The sequence below is a fragment of the Podarcis melisellensis genome, assembly GCF_964234715.1.
Source record: "Podarcis melisellensis genome assembly, chromosome: 10".
Taxonomy (NCBI): Eukaryota; Metazoa; Chordata; class Lepidosauria; order Squamata; family Lacertidae; genus Podarcis; species Podarcis melisellensis.
Window position 1 is genome coordinate 41,008,003 of NC_138542.1, and position 20,730 is coordinate 41,028,732.

Genomic DNA, 20,730 nt, shown 5'->3' on the forward strand with positions numbered 1-20,730 from the left:
ATTTTAATGTTCTACTAAGCAGTACAGTGCAGATGAGTCTTGAGGTGGTTTTAGTTACTTAAAATATGCTCCAACTATACTAGTTCATTTGACACCTGGCAGTGAAGCTTCAGTGAGATGTCACATCCAACTGGATATACATATAGTCTGTACTAAACTTTGCAACACATCTTGCTTTTGAAACATGGAAATGTATTAAAAAGGTCACTCCAAAGCAGTTCTGAAAGTGACAATCACAGAGGTAATTTAGGAAAGGGGGAAAGTGGCAAAAAAGCATTCAGCAAATATATTTGCTTCTTATTTTCAGTATGCACAGCTAACATCTTTGGGGCAGGGAGGAGTCAAAATCATTTATACTCTCTTTTTAAACTAGGAGATGTGACTTGATAATCTTTTGCCAAAAGCCTTTCCTTTCTTTAAGGGTAATGAATTAGTTATATGAGTATTTGATTCCACCACCTCACTGGACTGCCATTTTTGCATCTTCTGGCTGCCACTGATTCCAGGACCATCATGTCTAAACCCACTGTACTTTTTAGCCAAGCATTTACATTTCTGAAGTGAATGGAAGCAGTCTGCTTTGTGAACCTTGTCAGCATGCCAAAAGTGGCAGCAGCCAATGGGGCAGAGACAACTGCAACTGGATGTTTTGGTGCCTGTGAGTAAGGCATTAGAAAACATGCAAAATAAAAAAATCCTCATTGGATGCATAACTACGTGGTATTCTGTCCATCAAGTATCTATCTGTACGTAAATGAAATTGGATACACATTTTACTGATTGTCAGTATAATGACCTCCCTTTAAAGGACCATTAAAACTGAAATGGGGAAAGTTAGGCTGGGAAAGGCAGTGAGAGAACAGAGCACATGAGCTGTGTTTGCCTTGAGTGTTGAGTCTTTGATGGAGGATCTAAATAATTAGTAACACATTTCAAAAGGCTTTTGTTTCCCTTTCTATAACATGCCAAACCTTTTAAACATATCCAGGAATAAGGCTGTATCAGGCAGGTATGAACACAAACTCAAAGAATCCCAGCACCACAACTTGTGTACATCTGTAGGTTCTTCTATTTATTCAAATTTAAGTGCTGTACAGCCCTGACCACAATGACTTTTTAGCAGTTTGTGAACATGAGATGCCTTCAGATATGAAAGAAAAATGCTTGGATGCAATCCAAGTCTAGACATTCATTTCCTTTTCAGTGGATGATGGAAAATGCAGGCTGAGAAAAGTGCAATAAAAAGTAGCACCCTAGCTTCCTTTGATTAAAGATAAACTAAAATGGTATCTTAGATTTCTTTGTTATTTCTGGTTTTGATCAAATTTTCAGGGAAGAGAATGTTGAGAAAAGAAAGAATTCATTTTGAACATACCAGTGCATTTTTAAAATGTTGGACTGTCCGCAGATTATATATATTGTGCTTGACATTTACTGTTAAAGGCCAAACAGCACTTGCTGAATAACTAGCACTTTTCAAACCTAAAAATATGCAGAATGAAGTAAACTAGTAAAACAAATTAGCTGGAGTTGTAAGTTTATATGCTCATAGTCCATAGAACCAAAAATGTGTTCAGGTACTGTATGTTCATGAAGCCCTTGGCTGTTCCTTATTGGTTTTTGAGGACAATAAAGTACAACTGAATAATGAGTTAGGAATGCTCAGGTCAGATATTGTGGACAAAAGGAGGGACCACAACAAGGTCTGGGAACTGACTATCTAAAGTAGTAGTCCCACTAGGGCATCCATCTCTTCCAAATTGGTCTGTGGCTCATGTGCATATGTATGTCCATTCATTTTTATTTCATTAAAACAGACCATGGTCTAGTACACTGTTTCATTCTTATTTCCACTCTAGTTTCCTGGGCTTTGTTTCAATTTTGTACATGGATAAGGAATATAGTTTACTTCTGACCTCAGTTGGAGCTTTGAACAATCCAGCAAAAACTGGGCAAAAAGTTCACAGTACACATACCTTAAAGACCACCTACTTGCCACAGCCACACACATTCCTCTTTTCTCTGCACCCAACTCTACCCATTAATTGCACAGTTTTCCTATAGAAAGTACCCACAATGGCGATGAGCTTTTAACCTTTATTATTCTTATATGAAAAGCTCAAGTGGGAGATTTTATTGGGCCAACTAAGCTTTGTTTATAGTGGGATGTAAAAGTTAAAAGCAATCACTCTCCCAGTAACTGTTATGGAAATCTGCAGCTGGCAATTGCATTGATTTGTAGAAATTGTGATTGAGAAGGGGGTAAAACATATGTGCCCAAGGGGAGAATTTCCATAATGTAAAAGCTGCAACAGTGGCTGATGCTTTCAACTTTTTTCCAAGAAACTGAACTGGTAGCAATAAAAATATATTATATGTATTAAGAACCAGACTGGTTAAATGTTTTAAAGTAAAATATACATCTCACATTTAGGGGATAACTGTGGGACCTGTCAAAGCTATGCACTTCTACTTCAAAGGGTGTTCTGCCACCATAACTCTGCACACAAATAACAGGCCTACAACAATATATTTCTACTCACACTTTGTTAAGTCTTAGTGTAGTAAATTATTCAAATTTTCTCTTCCAGCACCTACACAACTAGAAACTGTCCTTCATATAGAAGCAGAAGCCTAGGAAACCCTATAACATTCTGCTCATCAAGCCAGCAACCTTTAGCCAGAGAACTTGTAGTCAAGACAACTCTACAGTACATGGTAGGTAATTATGGTGGCCATGAGCATGTGTAGAGTGCTTTTCTCACAATACTGAGTAAAACAGAATCAACTCTTATACTAAGGACACAACAGAAAATATTCCAGGATAGACAGCTTAACTTCCTGGTTTGTTGAAGCGACAATACTTCTTATTCTAGAAATTCAGCAATGCCAGCATAACTTGGACGCTTCTTCAAGAAGTTGACTATTCAGCTAGACCAAGTTGACTAGATTGTACCATATAAATTGCTTAGACAAGGGAACAATCCTACATTAGATATTCCAGCTAAGTCTGTTACCTGCCTTGTCTGTTACCTGCCAGGCTTTCAATGTGAAATTATAATAAACACTGAGAACATACAGAATATATTTTCCTCACTAATGAGTAGCCACAACGATGTCTCAGCATCTCAGGAGGAAGAGATGGTTTTCCCATTGAAGTTGTGGTTTTCTGTGGCTAAGAAATGATCACAAGTTAATAGTAACTTTACTAGCCATAAGAAATATTAACTACCATGTTCAATTTCTTTTTTTAATGAATGCAGTTTCACAGAATATTAATCTGCTAGCTAATATTCTACACTTTCACGCTGAATCCACAAACAGATCAAAGAACACAGTCACAGCTATGATTTATAGCTAGCAAGAGTTTGTTTACACCCACTCCAAGTATCCCGTAGAAACACACACACACCATCCATGCATGACACTACAGATTCCATGCTATATTTACACTTTATGAAAGACAGAGAAGTTCAAAGTATTGACTAAAATCACAAATCACAGTAACTATAAAAGAAGGGAAACAAGCCCAGGAACCTGACTGTCAATTTGCCAGATGTGCAGAATGTTATATATTTTCCATTCTGATATTGAACCCACCATCATAAGAAGTAGCAGTAAAGAACAAGGTGTCTTTGAGCACGTGTAAAGTAGATTTCCCCCACCACTAAGAAATTATTTCACATCTGTCAGTAGGAAGCAGCTTCCCATGTAAGGTTGATCCCCAGTACCTCTATTTGGATAATTTTAGCACTTGGTACATTCAATTTGGGATGCGGGTGGCGCTGTGGGTTAAACCACTGAGCCTTGGACTTGCCGATCAGAAGGTCAGTGGTTCGAATCCCCGCGACAGGGTGAGCTCCCATTGCTCGGTCCCTGCTGCTGCCAACCTAGCAGTTTGAAAGCACATCAAAGTGCAAGTAGATATATAGATACTGCTCCAGCAGGAAGGTAAACTGTGTTTCCGTGCACTGCTCTGGTTCGCCAGAAGCAGCTTAGTCATGCTGGCCACATGACCTGGAAGCTGTACACCGGCTCCCTCGGCCAATAAAGCGAGATGAGCGCCGCAACCCCAGAGTCGGCCACGACTGGACCTAATGGTCAGGGGTCCCTTTACCTTTACCTTACATTCAATTTATTATTGCTGTTGTTGTTCATTTGCATAGCAGCATCAATATGCAAGGTGCTTTACAAGGTGCCAGCACAAAATTAACCTAAAATCATTAAGTATTTTGTCAGTTGTTAACATACTATGCCCACAACCTCCCAAATGCCAGACAGAACTATTATTAGAAGCACCTTTTCTAAGTAAGTAAAATGTGTAAAAGGTGCCAGGTGAGTCTCTTCTGGAAAGGAATTGACTAAATTTTGGAAATACTACTTTGTTCAATACAGATCCTCTTGGATTGGCAGAAGGGTCCTCTTGGTGGTTCTGCCACCTTCAGAATTTCCGCAGGTGTCAGCCCAGGAGAGGGCATTCTCTGTGATAGATCCTAAGCTGTGGAATACTATCCCCACAGCAAATTGTTTGTGCTGCTTTTCACATTGTATTTTTATATCATAACCCACCCTGGGACCTCATGGTGAAGAGCAGGCAAGAAGTCCCATAAATAAATAATAAGGTACAGTTGCAGAAAGCACCTTCCTCCAAACAAAACTCTCAAACATTTACATAGCCTTCAGCTAAAATTTATATTTTTTTCTTTGGCCTTTCCAATTTGAAATGTATGGTCTTATCACAAATCTACCCTAAACATTTCTGCTAACATAAGTAAAACGATTAGTAATAAAATACTTGAAATCCATCCACCTTAATCAACCTTTTCTTGTTGCAACTATCAAAGATTTATCTGACTTGCTTGGCACATTTTCTCTTAAATGAAATGAAAATACAAGCCTACATATAGTATGCCTGTAGCACAAATATATTTCTTGGCAGAAGCTGCAGATAATGAACAAGACACAGGAAGTGTATATAGCTTTAAGTCGACCACTATTGCTTACAGTCCTCTTCCATTGTACAGTATTTTTGTCTGGCTATCAGATCAAGTGGTTTCTGAGTGACAAATGTCTTTGTAGTGAAAAGCGTTAACGGTGTTCCATCTGCCTTTATATACCATATTTTTCGCTCTATAAGATGCACCAGACCATAAGGCGCACCTAGTTTTTGGAGGAGGAAAACAAGAAAAAAAATATTCTGAATCCCAGAAGCCAAAACAGCAAGAGGGATCTGGCTTCTGGGATAGCCTCTGGCTGTCCTAGCTTATGGGACAGCCGTGCGCAGCCTCTCCCGGGCAGCGGGATAAAGGCTCCCTGTGCCTGGAAGAGGCTGCACACGGCTAAGGCAGAAGCCAGGAGAGGCGCTTTGCTAAAGGGGCACTGCGGAGAGAGGGAGAGCTGCGCAGCACCCCTTCAGCGAAGCGGGAGGAGGAACAGAAGGGGCTCCGTGCTTCGCGGGAGAGGTGCTTCACTGAAGGGGCGCTGTGCAGTTCTCCCTTTCTCCGCAGCGTCTCTCCTTCCCCAAGGATTTGAACCGCCCACCTTCTGATCGGCAAGCCCTAGGGTCTGTGGTTTAACCCACAACGCCACCCGCATCCATATGCTTACTGTGCTTAATTAATGCATACACAAATACAGTTAAGAGTTTCCTTGCCACAAATCTTTGTAGAAAGAGACAAAAGTGCCCACATTTAAACACAAAACCTTTATTTCAAATAGCACTTTAATCATGTGCCTTTCTTTTCAAAGAAATTGTGCTCCATGGGAATAGCAGTAAACACACACTACCCTGAACTATGGAGAAGCCTTTTGGTCCATCAGCAAGAAAGATGATATTTAAATACTCTCCCCTCAGGCAAGTTTCCCCCTTCCCCAAAGATTTATGTCCTTGGATTTGGCATGCCTTCACTACTTGTTGATATATGTCAGACCAACAAAGCTTGAACTTCGTCCCAAAACTAAGCCGAAGAGTGAATGAGCAGGAGAGCGAGTGAGCTGCTTTGCTTTCTTGTTCAGAGGCAAAGTCATTAGAAAAACTGGCTGACTCCCCAGAACATCCCCCACATCTCTGAGCATAGCACACAGCAGCAGAGGCTGGCAAAACGGACGTGTAGTAGCAACAGCAGCCGCAAACGTGGCACCTTAAAACCTGAGATTTTTTTCAGCAACACCTTTCATAACCAAGAAGTTCACTTACATAGTGTTTAAATGTTTTTGTACTGCTTTTATTTCATGTATTCTATCCAGGCACACCCCCTATTTCCTTGTTCCTGTCGCTTGTAAAATACTGTTGCTTTATTGTTCTAGTTTTTCATTTTTAGGAAGATGTTGCTGTGAAGGGGGTTGAGTTGCCTTTTTATAACCCCATTTGTGTGCACAGTTTTGCACTGGGATTCTTCAGATTTTGTCCTGTCCTTGGATTTTTGACGAATGTTTGAGTTGAGAATGGGTACATCATCTACTCTAGTCACGTACTTGGATATCAAATAATCACTGCTTCTCTTCCACACACCTACATGGCCCATAACATCTCGGGGTAGTAACTGTTCCAAGAGTTTTTTTATTTGCAGAAATACAACTGTATCTACTGTAACATTAAACATTCTGTGGAGAAACTCTAGGGGCTGGTTTAACAGCACACCCTGGTTTAAAAATCAGTGCTATGCAGGCGATTGGAGAGTAAAGGAATAGAATGTGCAGGGCATTTAAGTGGGAGAATAGATTTCCAACAGTGTGTAAAGGAGAGCCCCATGTTCTTAGGTAGTAATTATTGGTGTGAGAATGTGGATGTTACAAATGCACAAATGTCCCTATTTTCATATGTGAATTGACAGCAATGCATCATACCCAGGGGTCGCACCCCTATATTTCAGGACAGTAGGGGCCCTATATAGAACCATAGGAAAGTAAAAATGCATATAAGAACCCTTCAGGTTGAGCCCAGGTAAATAGGCTTGAAAAAGGCACACATACCAGACGCATGCAGTACTATAGCTAGCCGAAGTGTCAATAGATTAATTCAGGTAACTGGTCAAATAACCTCTTTTACTCAGCAAGTTGTATCAATATTTCCCATACTAGTTAAGCATTGGTTTTGCAGACCTGGCTGAAAGCTTTCAAAGATTCCACCATGTCCCAGGAACAGCTGTTGGTTCTCGAATATCTCACTATTCCAGTTGGAAGGTCTACATCATATCCAGAAACTTGCAATGGGAACTTCATCAAGAGCAAGGGCAGAGATCCTAACAGCTCAGTGCCCCTGGGCAAAAGAGCAAGTCATTTTGGGCTATTTAGAACTTTATTGGATCTTGAAACCTGTACATCATCAGGTTAAAGACCCTGTCAGAACTAGATGAGGTGTTGCAGGAATTTCAGTTTGCAGGTCAACAAGCATCACATATTTTTCCTGAGCCTTGAACTTGTTCCCAAGCAACATGTTTGTGATGAGATGTTGAGCCAAGAGTCTAACATATTGCAGCCATTAAACATTCCAAGGCACTTTCCACGAGAGTAAACCTATTATTCCCAGTGTCTTGAGCATTGGCTAAAATCCCAGCCAGTCTGGATATTTTAATTCTGCCTACCTGAGTTTCACTTGTTTGGTGCCATTATTCTCTTGCTGTTTTTTTGTTTTTTTTGTTTTTTTTGGTAAACTATTCGGCAACATTATAGATTTGTATGTTGCTATCAAAGTCTGATAAGAAAAGAGTGAGCATGAGTCTGACCAAACTGCGGGAGGCAGTGGAAGACAGAAGTGCCTGGCGTGCTCTGGTCTATGGGGTCACAAAGAATCGGACACGACTAAACGACTAAACAACAACAACAACAAATCAAAGTCTGAAATTGACTGCCTTTCAGTAAAGTGGGAGTCTATAAATTGGTCAATAAAATAAAAGACTATGATCTGTTCACTACAGAGGTAAATGCATGCCAGATAGCATCTTTACCACACACACATGCCAACCCATGCTTTGAGATTTGCAAAGGAGACCCTGTCAGTAAGACCACTGATGGGTATCACTTGCAGGGCAATGACTCATGGCTGGGCCTTCTCCTTGGTGCTTTCCAAGGTGTGGGACTCACTTCCAGTGGAGGTGTGTCTATCCCCTGCACTGAAGCTTCCCCTTGGCTTTTGACACATGGATGTCAATGGGAATTCCAGCAGCTGGCATTGTTTTGTGTATGCTTGGTTTTAGATGTTTTAAAGATGTTTTTAAATTAATGTATGGACTGTATTTTTATGTTCACCATCCTGGGTTCCCATGGAAGAAAGGCCACAGTGGAGAACAAAATTATTGGAGAGATCTCATGTGGCATAGTGACTAAGGATGTTTTGACTCATGAAACTTAAGTCTCTTATATCTATGGCATGGCTGAAATTTAGCATAGCTGAAATCTAGCCTACTGTACAGTACAAGGCAAGAGTCAGATGTGCCTACTTTTGCATCTGGCCACACTTCTCTCTGGCATATGGCCTCCATTTGGTTGTCCATGATAGAATGCACCTCTTGGGTAGAGAAAGATTCCACATTTCTGTGTATAGGACTGCAGCATCAGCCTGTAGCTAAGTATATGCATGTGCAACTGACACCACTACTTTCGCTTCCTGTGTTACTTTTGCAACCTTTTTGGTTGCAAGCTCCTTGGCGTAGGAATTTGTACTCTGGAAGGCACACTGGTGATACTATATAAATAAACAATAGGTTGGTTCCATATTTTGTGAAGCTTAAGAGTAGGCCCAGTGAAATCAATGGAACTTAACTGATTATGACTGATTATTTCTATTTATGTAAGTGGGTCTTCTCTAAACACAACTAAGGCTTAACTTAACTCAGTTTGTCTTCCCTCCCAAATAAAAGCCTCTTCCTCTATTTCTCAAGAACAAAAGGCTTTAAAAGAAAATTGCTGGAGGGAATGAAATTAACAAAGCATAAATTTGTTGAAATGTGGTCTCTGACAAGCTTGCACTCAAACAGCCTAATTGCTATTATGAAGCAATGATCTCTATACTGTACATATCGTGAAATAGTGGGTACAGACACCTAAGTGCCTAAGGCGACATCCCTACACCTATTTATGAGCACTGGGCCACAATGAACTTAATGGGACTTATTCATGGATAGACATGGATAGGATTGCACTTTTAGCCTGCAGTCCTTTATGTATGGGAGTAGGCCTCATTGACTCAATGTGACTACTTCAGAGTAGACTCATTTAGGATTTTACTGTTAAGGAGAGCATGATATGCATTAATTTTTTTATATTTTTTTGCAGTTATCAAAGGAAAAGATGATATGGCTTCCTTCTTGATTTTCCTTCTTGCTCAGTATACCCCAGGGGTCAGCAACCTAAGGCCCATGGGCCACAAGCAGCCCATGGGGGTCGTTTAATTGGCCCACGGACCCCTTCCACCCACTCGGTTGGCTCCCATGCACTGCGCTAAACCGGCACGGAGCAGAGCAGGGACTGCCTTCTGCAATGCTGGCCAACTTCCCATTGGCTGCAGGAAGATCCTGCAGCCAGTGGGAAGCTGCACACGCCTCCTCTGCCCCGGAAGGAGCACCAGAAATAGCGTTTGCGCATGCATGCATGCATGTGCACATGCACTCCGGCCCACCGCGGCATCTGCAGGACCGTGAACCAGCCCAAGCCACAAAAACTTTGCCAACCCCTGGTCTACCCTTTCCATGAATGAAAAGCTGGCTTTGGCTTTTTTTCAATCACTGCACCTAAAACATAAAACCAGATAATCTTCCCCTTTGAGCTGTGGCCACTCAACTTTTTAATGGCACAAGCAGGAAAATGGCACTTTCAGGACTGGGATCTACAATCAAAAGTGATCCATTAATGTCACTTCATGACTTCACAAGAATACAGGAGATACCTTCAAAAGATCTGGTTCTGCCTCTGTGACTAGTTTAATTTGTTTAGATTATGTCTGCATTTTCCATTTCTGCTGCTCTGATGTGACAGGAAACAGAAGGAGGGTTAAGAAGTACTTTATGCCTCAAAAATAGGCTGTGAAGCAAGTTCAGATTTCCATTATATGACTGCACCTCTATATCTCTGTGTTATAAGGATCCCCCAACTTAAAGCTTTGGTGTGATCCAGTCAGTTCAGGGTTGCTTTACCAACTTGTACAAAAATGCCAAAATAGGCAAGCTGCTGTAGTATATCAGTAGTATAATTTAGAATGTTACAAATTTCTGCAACTTTGGCAAGTCTTCTGAATTTCCCTGTCAGCAGCAACATGATTCAAGCAATCAACCTTCCCCAAAATATAGTTAACCAATAAGGAACTTTATTGTGCATTCCAGTCATTTCCACACAAAAACTTTACTTGCATAGAACTTGCAAAAGGTGATTAAATAATTATACTCTCTTTTTATCTATGTTTCAGAATGAGGAAAATGTGTTTAGCTATTAATTTTCCTTTGACAGATGGGAAAGATGAAGTCTCTAATTTTTGTATTGCTTGCAGTCTAATAACACTCAAACTTTTAATATGTGTTTAATGCTTTGGTCCCTAATCCCCTTTAATAATAAACAGCTACTCTATATCCTAGATATGATTCTCTTTCTTCTTACTTTTATACCTAATGGCATATGTTTCTGAGCCTTATAACTGTGTAAAGGTATACACACCCATATAACTGTAGCCAGGGGAAAGTGGTTCTGTATTTGGATTTACATGCAGCATAAATACATGCCTTGTTATTACTGCCTAAAACCAACCTTAGTTATTTGTTAAAGATTTATTATTATCATTATTATTATTGAAACTTTGATTTAATGCTTATATATTGCCAACACTTTGCTAGACATGGAATGAACACAGTATACCAGTGCATGAGACCATTTTTAGCTGGACAGTTCGTGATAACTGTGCATTTTAAACTGGAATGAATGACCGTTTCCAGATGTCTGAAATTAGGTACTACTATGAGTAGGAGTACGTCCTCCATAACTCAAAACAGCTCAATAACCTCTTGTGTTGTTTAATGTGAGGTACATGTTACTATTGGCAGTTACAAGTAATTGCTTGAATGTAGCTGGCTGTAATAAATTAAACGTGATGTTTGCAAAATCTGCAGTCCTGCCATCTGGTCACCAGAAAGCTTCTGGTACTACTTTGCAAATAAATACAAGTAGTGTTAAAATGCAGGGTGCTTTAATATGTAATCTGTGTGATCTCCAAGCCCGCTGCACTCAACACTTCCTGAAAACTTGAAATAATGTTGACATCTTAAATGAACATCTTTCTGTAGCAGTTTGTGGTGTGACTTATGCACATTAGGCAGGATGAGGTTTGTCTTAAACTTTCTCGGGCCGGCAGATCACAACACTATGTCACCATAGCAATACCCTTGCACTGGCACAAGTTTGAAGTGGCGGAACAGACACCTGTGGTCCCGGAGGAGTGGAAATTAGTCAGACTCCTATGCTCCCTCAGGGCAGGGGTCAGTCCCAACAATGCAACAATGGCATAATGCTGTGCAGCAGAGGAGAGTGGCATAACTTTAAACACTCCAAACAGAGATTCCCAGATGACTGTCCATGGCTTCCCTCTTTTCCTCCACAGTCTCAATGGAGGAAAGGATCTCAACAAAGTCTGGAGCCAATTGTTCTAGAGGATCCAGCAAGTGAGCAAGATTTTTGATAACAAGGTGTACAAGTCGGGATTCCATCTCCCATATCCATGAACACATAACTAGGAACACTGAAGTTGGGATTTTTATGATGGGCAACTTACACAAAGGGAGTACTTTGCACAAACAATGAACACCAACAAACAAGGAGAAGCAGTCAATTGACTAAATTTATAAACAAATACAGTAATTCCCAACTTCCCACCATTGTACAGATGCTGTATCAGCACCCACAAGATGCCACCACCCAGAGGATCCTGAACACACACGCAACTGAGGCTGCAAGGACAAAGGTAAGCAATGGAGGTGGCTCATCAGGGAGGGGGAGAACATGCTTCAAAGTAGTTCCTTTACACCCCCATTCATAGCACCAAGGAAAAAGGTGTGTGTGTAGTACTCAGAACACCTATAGCCATTATAGTGCTTCCCACTCTCATCCCTTGTGATGATGGGAAACAGTACATTTGTGTAATAACTATCCTTCCTTAGCAGGTGAGACCTGTATGTATTCCCCCCACAAGGGGCAGGCTGCATTCTCAGAAAGGGTGGCTTCTGTTGGCCACAATCCCAAAAATATACTGGAAAACATAACACTATATTCCATCTGTATCTATATCCACTGCTGTCCAAACACTTATGGCTCATGACACAGACATTTCTTGCACACAGAAGGAACAGTAACTGTAGACAGCATTAGAAACATAAAAATAACCCTCCTTAATGAGGCCAAAGACCCATCTAGACCAGCACTTTTTTCCTACCAACCAGATGCCAATGGGAAGCCATATGCTGGACATGAGCTTAGTGGTACTTCCTTGCTCATGTTCCTCAGCAACTGCTATCCAGAAACATGCTGCCTCTGATCTTCGAAGTTGTACACAGTGTTCATTAGTTAGTAGCCTTATCCTGAATGAATTTGTCTAATCTTTTCAAGCCATCCATGGCCATCACTACATCTCATGATAGTTTAACTATGCACTGTGTGAAGAAACTGTGGTTTCTGAAACTGACTTGGGAAATAAACCATAGTCAATGGTTAACCACAGTTCCCACTTTGGATGGCACAGAATGCTGTGGTTAACTAAAATGCAGGAGTGAAAGCTTCCAAACACCTCCTCTCAGCTGCACAAGAAGGGGGGAGTGTACAAGTCCAAAGATAATTGTGGTTTGTGCACATCATGCTCAAACTAAATCATGATTTAGTGCTGGAAGGAGGAACCTGTGGTTCTCAAGATGTTGTTGGACTACAACTCCCATCAGCCCCAGCCGACATAGCCAATGGGCAGGGATGATACAAATTGTAGTCCAACTGCATCTGGAAGGCCACTGGTTTAGTGTGGCATGCAAATATTATGAAAAAACTAAAGTCAAGAGTCAAAATAAATCTAGAGTCAATTTTCAGTTGTTTGTAGTTTTTGATATCTTAATTAACTCACCTCTCCTCCAGTGCAGGGGAAGTGACTGGAGTATCTAGAAGTGCAAATTGCTCCTTTCTTGGTTACATCATCATCCAGCCCAAAGGCTGCTGAGCAGTTAGTGGAAAAATATTTGTAAGGTTTCCATGTTTTCCCAAAATCCTGAGATCGCTCCAAGACCATGGCTGCCGGTCTTGGTGACTTGAACACCATGATTAAGTGAGTGAAATAAAACTCAGTTTCCAAGTTCAGTTGGATCTTCTCCCTGTTCACCCCCTGTGCTGATTGCCACCATGTGTATGGCAGCCGAAAGGGTGAGTCAACCATGGCAGAGGGTGAGTGAGCCAGATGGGCATGCTTGGAGTTGCATTTGCTACACTTAGGCTGCTTGCATATGAAGTCTGCATTCTCACTGTAGGAACAGTAAAACTCTGTGGCGTTGTCCCCACACTTTGTATCTGTCCACAACTTACGCCCGTATCCTAAATTTCCCATTCGAGGATTGCACGCTTTCTCACAGTGGGATCCAGCTTCAACAACACTGCTCAGTCCTATGTAGGAAAACGGGTGATAATTAAAAACTAAGTTAGCATAAATTATTATCAACCAACTGTACCTAACACATAATTAAAATTCTGACTTTACAATAAAACAAGAAGGCACAGTTAAATTTTTACTGGACCCACAAAGGATATAAGACCTTAGGCAAGCTTTTATATTCAGAGCCTCAGGACAACGCAAAGGCACACCTTGTATCTGTATTATAGGGATAATGATACTGGCCTATTTGACAGCACTGCTTTAAGGATTACTGAGCTATTTTATGTGAAACACTTTGAACACTTGAAAGGTGCTATATAATGTGCTATTGAGTGTCTACAAAGGCCTTAGACCAAACTATTCAGTGCAACTATTTAGCGGCTCTTTGTAAACAGAAATATTGAAGAATTGTCCACCTTCCCCCTGCTCCTCAATAACTTATGGTATTTAGTTCTAGGACCTTAATACTCCATGCCTTAGGCAGTTTGTCTTCAAAAGAGGCTCATAGATAGATGCATGGTGTTATTTTGTAACTGAACAAGCATGGATCATTTAAGAGAAAACACACAAGTGAGTAAATATACTGGGAGCAAGGCGCTACCCTACACCAAACACTCAGATTCTGAATAGTTTAAAAATCATGGAGGTGTAAGAGCCAAATACATACTTCCCTCAGAAATATATTCACAGGTGGATCTTACCCAGAAGTATAACAGTTTATTATAAAGGGGCAGGGAGCAGCAGAATAAAATCCTGAGACACAGCCCAAGGGAATATTTTCTGGTGGAACATGTAAGACCCAGTGCAAAAGAAGATGGGATAGACCTAAGGAGAGCTATTATTTTGTATTCACTGAATGCTAAATCTCTTTTATGCCCCTTCTTTTAGATTTTTTTAATGCTATGTATTAGACTTGTTTTATTTGTTCTTTATATCATTTAAGATTTCATGCTAATGAGCATTGATGTGGGGCGGGGCATACCCCCCCCCCAATATTTTATTCATTCCCGTTTCTCAAGGCACTCTTTTTCAGGTTCTCTTTCTGGTTCTTTTATTTCCTCCTTTGATCTTGGTTCAGCTCTGGATACTTGTCACTTTTTAGCCATTCTCCATTAGTTTAATACTGACTATAATTTTAATGCATATCTTCCTACTCCATATATTTTCGCTCAATTTTTCAAACTGTTTTCCCCATTGAAATTCCCTTTCTTGAATTAAGCTTCTTCCATGCCTCCTGCTGTTCATCTTTTTCTCTGTTGCTAGGCTGTGAAGTAATCAATCCTTCTTCTGGGGTACACAGATTATAGATAGAGGTGGCCAACCTCCTGGGCCCACATGCCAGTGGTGGATGTGCCCAAAAGTGAGTCTGGCCACTCCACACTTGCACACAAGGGTGCCAACTTGAATAAAATATTGGGGGGGGTATGTCCCGCCCCACATCAATGCTCATCAACTTGTGAGGGTTCCACAAGTTTTGTTGGGAGGTCAGCCCCTAGGAGTTGGCTCCTATGCTTGCACACTCACTTGTACACACACACAGCACATAAAGGCACATAGCTGCCACCCCCATCTGAGCCCCCATCTGAGGTTATCATTCCCTCTCCGCTCATCAAATTATCAATCTGATGACCAGATGTGCAATCTGATTTGCATCCTCATTACAGTTCTGAACTCTGCCCACTGCCATGTTGTGCCTACTTTTTACAAAAACCTTTTTGCTGTTGTTGCAAAATCCAGTGGTGTCTTTGAGAGCCATATAAAACATTGCTTGGAGACCAGCAACCACACTTGCTCTGTGGTTTTATTCCATTATTCACATCACTACTACTTCTTGTAATATCATCTGCTTATTCTCTAGGCTATACTATGGTTATTTCCTTACTTTTCCGTCTCTTGTAATGTCCTTCTTTCTTGTTTCTATCTTCAGCCTCTATTCTTTAGTCTGCTGCTCTGCTTGTTTATTCTGCTCTTCATTTTGATCATATCACTCTCATTCTTTTGCCTCTCCATTGCCTTCATTTTATTCAGCATATTCATTTACAGCTTATTTTGGTTTACAAATGTTTACATTCTACTGCTCTGGTATATCTTTCAGCTTTTTTGTTTTTTAATACATACTATCACCGATATTTGCTTCATCCCACTGGTTCCCTCTTCTTCAGATGTTCCTTTTCAATTTATTCTTTTGATCTACAAACCTAAGCTTTTTGGGGGGGGTCTTATTTCCTTTCCTCTTTCAGGTCTTTTTCTTTGGATTCCCTTCCTTGTGACATTACAATGGACCAACTATTTCCTCTATTTGTACATTTGCAGAGGTTTCCCCCCTCTAACTTAATGTGTTGCTTTCACCTTGTGACTCTTGTCCTTTGCAGTATGCAGTGAGCTCATTTGAAATATATGAGACTTCTAAGTAAACATGTTTAGGATCAGGATAATAAAAAAAGAGTATTTTTAGGCTACAGAGTAAGCTCAAATGTATAATGCACACTTCTGCCAACAAAAGTAAATAAATACAACTGTAAAAGTCACATAGTAACACTGAGTCCTTTTCAAAGTGCTGTACAAACATTAACTAATCTGCACAGCTCCCCTGAGAAGTAAGGAAGCAAGTATTATTATAATGTGTCTTATCAGCTAGGCCAAGATGGATTGGCTTGATTTACATGCTAGCTGCTAAGATTTTTCAGTCTCATTATGCAATGTAGTCAAGTTACCTGGTGAATGTTTACTGCAGCAATTTTCTCCATTATGCTTCTACTGCTGACATGAGAAAAGTGCTTTGAATTTATTTTTTAAAACAACAACAACAATACTCATGCATATTCATGAGTCTGAACAGGTACTATACACTGTGGATCTGGGATACGTATAACTTAACTTTCTGAGAAACTTGCTGAGCCAAATGTCTAGCTCCTGAAGTGGGAAATTGCAGTTTGAAAATGTGCTGGATTAGTCTGACAGCTCTGCTTTAATTATACTGAAATCTTCCAAAAAATTCTGAATCATCTTCTCATACTATCAGGAATATATAGTATTTTCCAAGTCTAAATATATTCCCATTTATCTCTTTTTTGTAGTTTCCTAATTGGTGGTGGGTTTCACTGCAGAGGAGTCAATGAGAAAACTGCATGTGGAGGCAATTTAAGACTAACTTAACACTATTTTCTATGAAATTTTACAATGTAGTTTTGTAAAAAGTAGTCCAAGTAAGAAAATAATAATTAAAGAGATAGATAACTTCAGTCCATGTTGTGTGTCATTTTTCTGTATAGTACTATCTGTCACTAGAACTTTGCAAAATGAAAATAAGCTTAGATATTAGAAAATAAGTATTTTTACACTGTCAGCCATGAGATCATTAAAGGCATTTTCTGTCCTGTGCTCTTTGCCTCTCTTTCTCTTAATATTTATAGTTAACTGCACACTACCTCCCAGCCTATGTTAGTACACATGCCACTGAACAAAAATCTGTAGTAATGGACAAGAGCTTACAAGGTACAGCATGACTCACCTGTAAAACATTCAGAGCTAAATCATATGTTTCCTGCTGCAGCATTATTCATCCAAAATATACTTGCCTCCTATATTTCTCATTATCCAGTTTACAAATTGATGGTATGACACTCAAATAAAAATATAACAAATTCAAAAATAAAATACTTGACTGTAAACGTTACTTTAATAATATGCATAATCAGGCATTTCAGGCTAAAGAAACAGCTGTGTTTCTTTGGGTATGAAATAGGCAAATCTCCTCATCACTGGCTTCTATGAATGTTTTACTAGATAACAAAAATATCATGTAATGCACACTATCCCTATCCCTACATTGACAATAGCTGAAACTAGATTATTTGGCGGTTAATAGATCTAAGTAAAAAAAATAAATCAAATAGTGAAAAAAGCAGTCCCACCTATATAATACCAGGCTAGGTTATCCTAAGGCCAATCAGCACCCATTCCTGCCATAGAAGTGTGAATGAATGTTACCTTTCTGCTTTTTATCTCATCTTCTCCTTGCTCTAGGCCCATTCACATTAGGGAATGTGCCAATTTTTATCAGAAGGACAGTGATGCAGACACCATAGGATGACATTTGCTTGCAAGGATCAGTCCAGTCCAGGTGTTTATCTCTTTGTAGGATCTGTGAGCTTCCCCGCCCCCCATTACATAAACAATAGTAGCAATCAGTTCAGAAAGAATGTATGTGTTCAGCTTTATCCTCAGAGTACGATGCCAATAAATGATAGTGAAATAAACTGCAGGTGGAAATGTTGCTGCATAGTTTTCCTCTGCAGCACGTTATCTGGTCCTTGTCCTGTCTAGTTCTGATAGGGGGGAAATAGATCAGAGCAATATGGCTGCACAAAAGTTGCTTTCTTAACTTTGTCTCATTCTTGAAACTGTTAAGAAACAATTCACATGATTTCTAGGGGCAAACCAGTGGCATTTAACTTTTGTGACTAGATATGGGTGCAAAAGCACAAGTTGTTCATAGATGCTTTCATGGGTGTAGCCAGGATTTATTGGGGGGGAGGCAGGCTTTATTTTAGGGGTAGCAGAACCGAGTTATCTGCAACAGAATTCGTCACTTAGGGTTTTTTTTAATTTACTTGATGGGGGGGCAGCTTACCCCCCCCCCATGCACGCACCCCCTCCCAGCAATGCCCATGGATGCTTTGAATTCAAGACCATTTTTATTCACAAGACCATCAGGGAACAGGTTCACATCCGCATCCACAAACCATGCTACCTACTGGTACATTCGCCTTGAATCCTTGAGCAGCTGATTTACCAAACAAATTGGGTTTATAATAGATACCAATTATTATTTATTATAGCTTGTACTGACTTGTGTTAGATGTATAAGACAAATGCCCATTGCACCAGACTTTACAATTCCCCCCCCTGATCTGGAAGGAAAAATACAAAGCCTATAATTGCTTTTTAGGATAGCTCTATGTTTTGTGTATTTAAATTTCCATTCCTCAAGATGACGCTTTCTGAGCCAAGCGCTGAAAATGTTCGGGATTTGGGTGTGTGTGTGCAATATGTGTTAATTAGCTCGTGGGATGAACCAGTCTGGCTTTCAGCCTCTCTTGCACCGCTCTTGACTTTTTAACACTTTCTTCTGAAGTTAAGGAAGAGCCATCAACTGTTTGAAAAGCGAATGTTTTCTCATTTACCTTGGAGGCATTTGAAAGGGGAGGCGAGGAGACAAGCGCTCCTGATCCGAGTTAAGACTAGGAGCCCTATTTCTCTTCTTGGGTTACTGACAGGCGTTCCAACCCTGCAGCTTTGTTCGAGGCGAGCGAAGTGTGTGTGTGTGTGTGTGTGTGAGAGAGAGAGAGAGAGAGAGAGAGAGAGAGGGAGGGAGGGAAGGAGAGAGAAGCAACTCCAGGCTTTAACTTGCTCGTTAACTTTTTGTCTTCGGGATCAGCTCTTCAGAGCAAATCCTATTCTACCACCTGCAGGCCTGCTAATCATCATAACTGGAGAAGAGAAAAAGGATGCGAGCGAAAAGGATTCCCATGCACCGCACGAGAGAGAGACCAACCTGCAGCCAGGGCAGAGGCGCCCAGCAGCACCAGGTGCCAGAGCGGGCTCCCCATGGCGGGCGCGCATAGAGTCCGGGCTCGAAGGCTGCCCGGCGCTGCGCCTTGCATCTCCCGGCCCCTAAGGGCAGCGGCGAGGCTCCATCGCCGCGAGCTCCCGCGGGGCTGCTGCTGCTGCTCCAGCCGGAGGACCTTTGGAGCCGAGCCGAGCTGCGCGTCCTGCCGCGGGCATCTCTCGCGCGCCTTGCCGTCGCCCAGGAGCCGCGCTGCCGACTCCCTTTCAACGCCGCTCGCCGCCTCCTCCTCCGCCAAGCCCGGGAGCTGCGGCCAGGTGCATTGGGAAGAGGCGCCGGCTCTGCTCTCCCGCCGCTCCCGGCTTGTCTCCTTGTCCCCGATGACAGCCCTGCGAGGGGAGTGGCGGCGGCGGCGGCGGCGGGTCATAGTACTGCAGCGGCAGGAGGAAGGGCCGGGCTGCTCCCCTCCCCACCCCCCTGAGGGAGAGGCGGCGGCGGCCCGCCCCTTCGTGCCCCCCACCTCGCCGCCCTTCAGCCTCTCTCTAGCTGGCAAGCCACCCTCGTCTCCCTCAGGGAGGGAAAAGGAGCAACAACCTGGCGGCGCCCCCCCCCCCACGCCAGCCATCCCATCTCGCAGCATTCCTCAAAACCATTGACTTTTTACCGCTGCTCCATCGCGCCCCGCGAAGGTGCCTCAGCCTGACAGACGGAGACAGCTCGGGAGAAGAAGGATCAGGCAGTCTCTCCCGCCTCGCTGCTTCCCAGCCCCCCCCCCCCCCGCTCAGCATTCTCTTCCCGCTTCAGCTCTTCCACATCCCAGCCTGGGTGACTGACCTTCCTTGTCCCCAAATCAAGTGGGGGTGGCACTGCCGCCCTCTTCCCTGAAGGCATTCTTGTCCCCCCCCCCATTTCCACCTGGGTTGCCCTCCTCTCTCCCTTTGCAAATTCTGTCTCTGATAGCACACCACTTGCCATGGATACTGGTAATACCAACTAAGCACCAGAGAACCACACTCCTCACCCATGTTTCAGGTGGTCCACCTGACAAACTCCTCTGATCTGTTGTCCTTTCTCCTTCCACTATACCTCTCTCTATCTCCCCACACCGACACCAAATACTGCTACAGGAGTATTTCAAAATCATCCAATTAACTGTTACAACTTTTATCTTTGGCCATTTCACCCCATCAGCCCCAGCATCTCTCCTCTTATCTCCAGTGCTTTCCCCCCAGGGGGTACTCAGGGGTATGCAGTACCAGCGCACTTCTTTTCGTTGGTCTTAGAAAGTGTGGCACTTGCTCTAACAACTTCATGGTGAGTACCCGGACCTAATTTTCTAGAAAAAAGCACTATGCTCATCTCTCAGATCTCTGAAATCACAGAATTTGAAGATACACAACATGTACCAAGGTATCTACCCTGTAACAACGGGTAGAATACATTTCTTTCGCCTGCTGAGAAACCTGTTGGTGGAAAGGGAAAAAATAGGTGTATAAAAAGAATTCCCGGGTGCCAAGATTCAGGGTAGGGGCAAGTACCCTAAAATATGCCATTGCGA

General features: G+C 41.9%; 1 protein-coding gene and 1 long non-coding RNA gene across 3 annotated transcripts in view; one reads left to right on the forward strand and one right to left on the reverse strand.

Annotated features, from left to right (window-relative positions):
- LOC309378526 overlaps positions 1 to 11,991 on the forward strand; it is a 58,344-nt gene extending 46,353 nt beyond the window's left edge. Inside the window, exons 3-4 of the long non-coding RNA XR_014172126.1 lie at positions 2,592 to 2,718; positions 11,864 to 11,991. This is a non-coding gene — a long non-coding RNA (uncharacterized lncRNA). The remainder of the gene's footprint in view (positions 1 to 2,591; positions 2,719 to 11,863) is intronic.
- The window catches only part of NTN4 (netrin 4), a 38,512-nt gene extending 18,887 nt beyond the window's left edge, over positions 1 to 19,625 (reverse strand). Inside the window, exons 1-2 of one of the 2 annotated variants that reach the window (XM_081926629.1) lie at positions 19,161 to 19,625; positions 13,085 to 13,614 (exon numbers count right to left, since the gene is read on the reverse strand). In XM_081926629.1, the coding sequence (XP_081782755.1) occupies positions 13,085 to 13,614; positions 19,161 to 19,599 (969 nt within the window). In that variant the 5' untranslated portion in view covers positions 19,600 to 19,625. The remainder of the gene's footprint in view (positions 1 to 13,084; positions 13,615 to 19,160) is intronic. The other variant, XM_081926630.1, reaches the window with a different exon arrangement.
- Between the last annotated feature and the right edge of the window lie 1,105 nt (positions 19,626 to 20,730).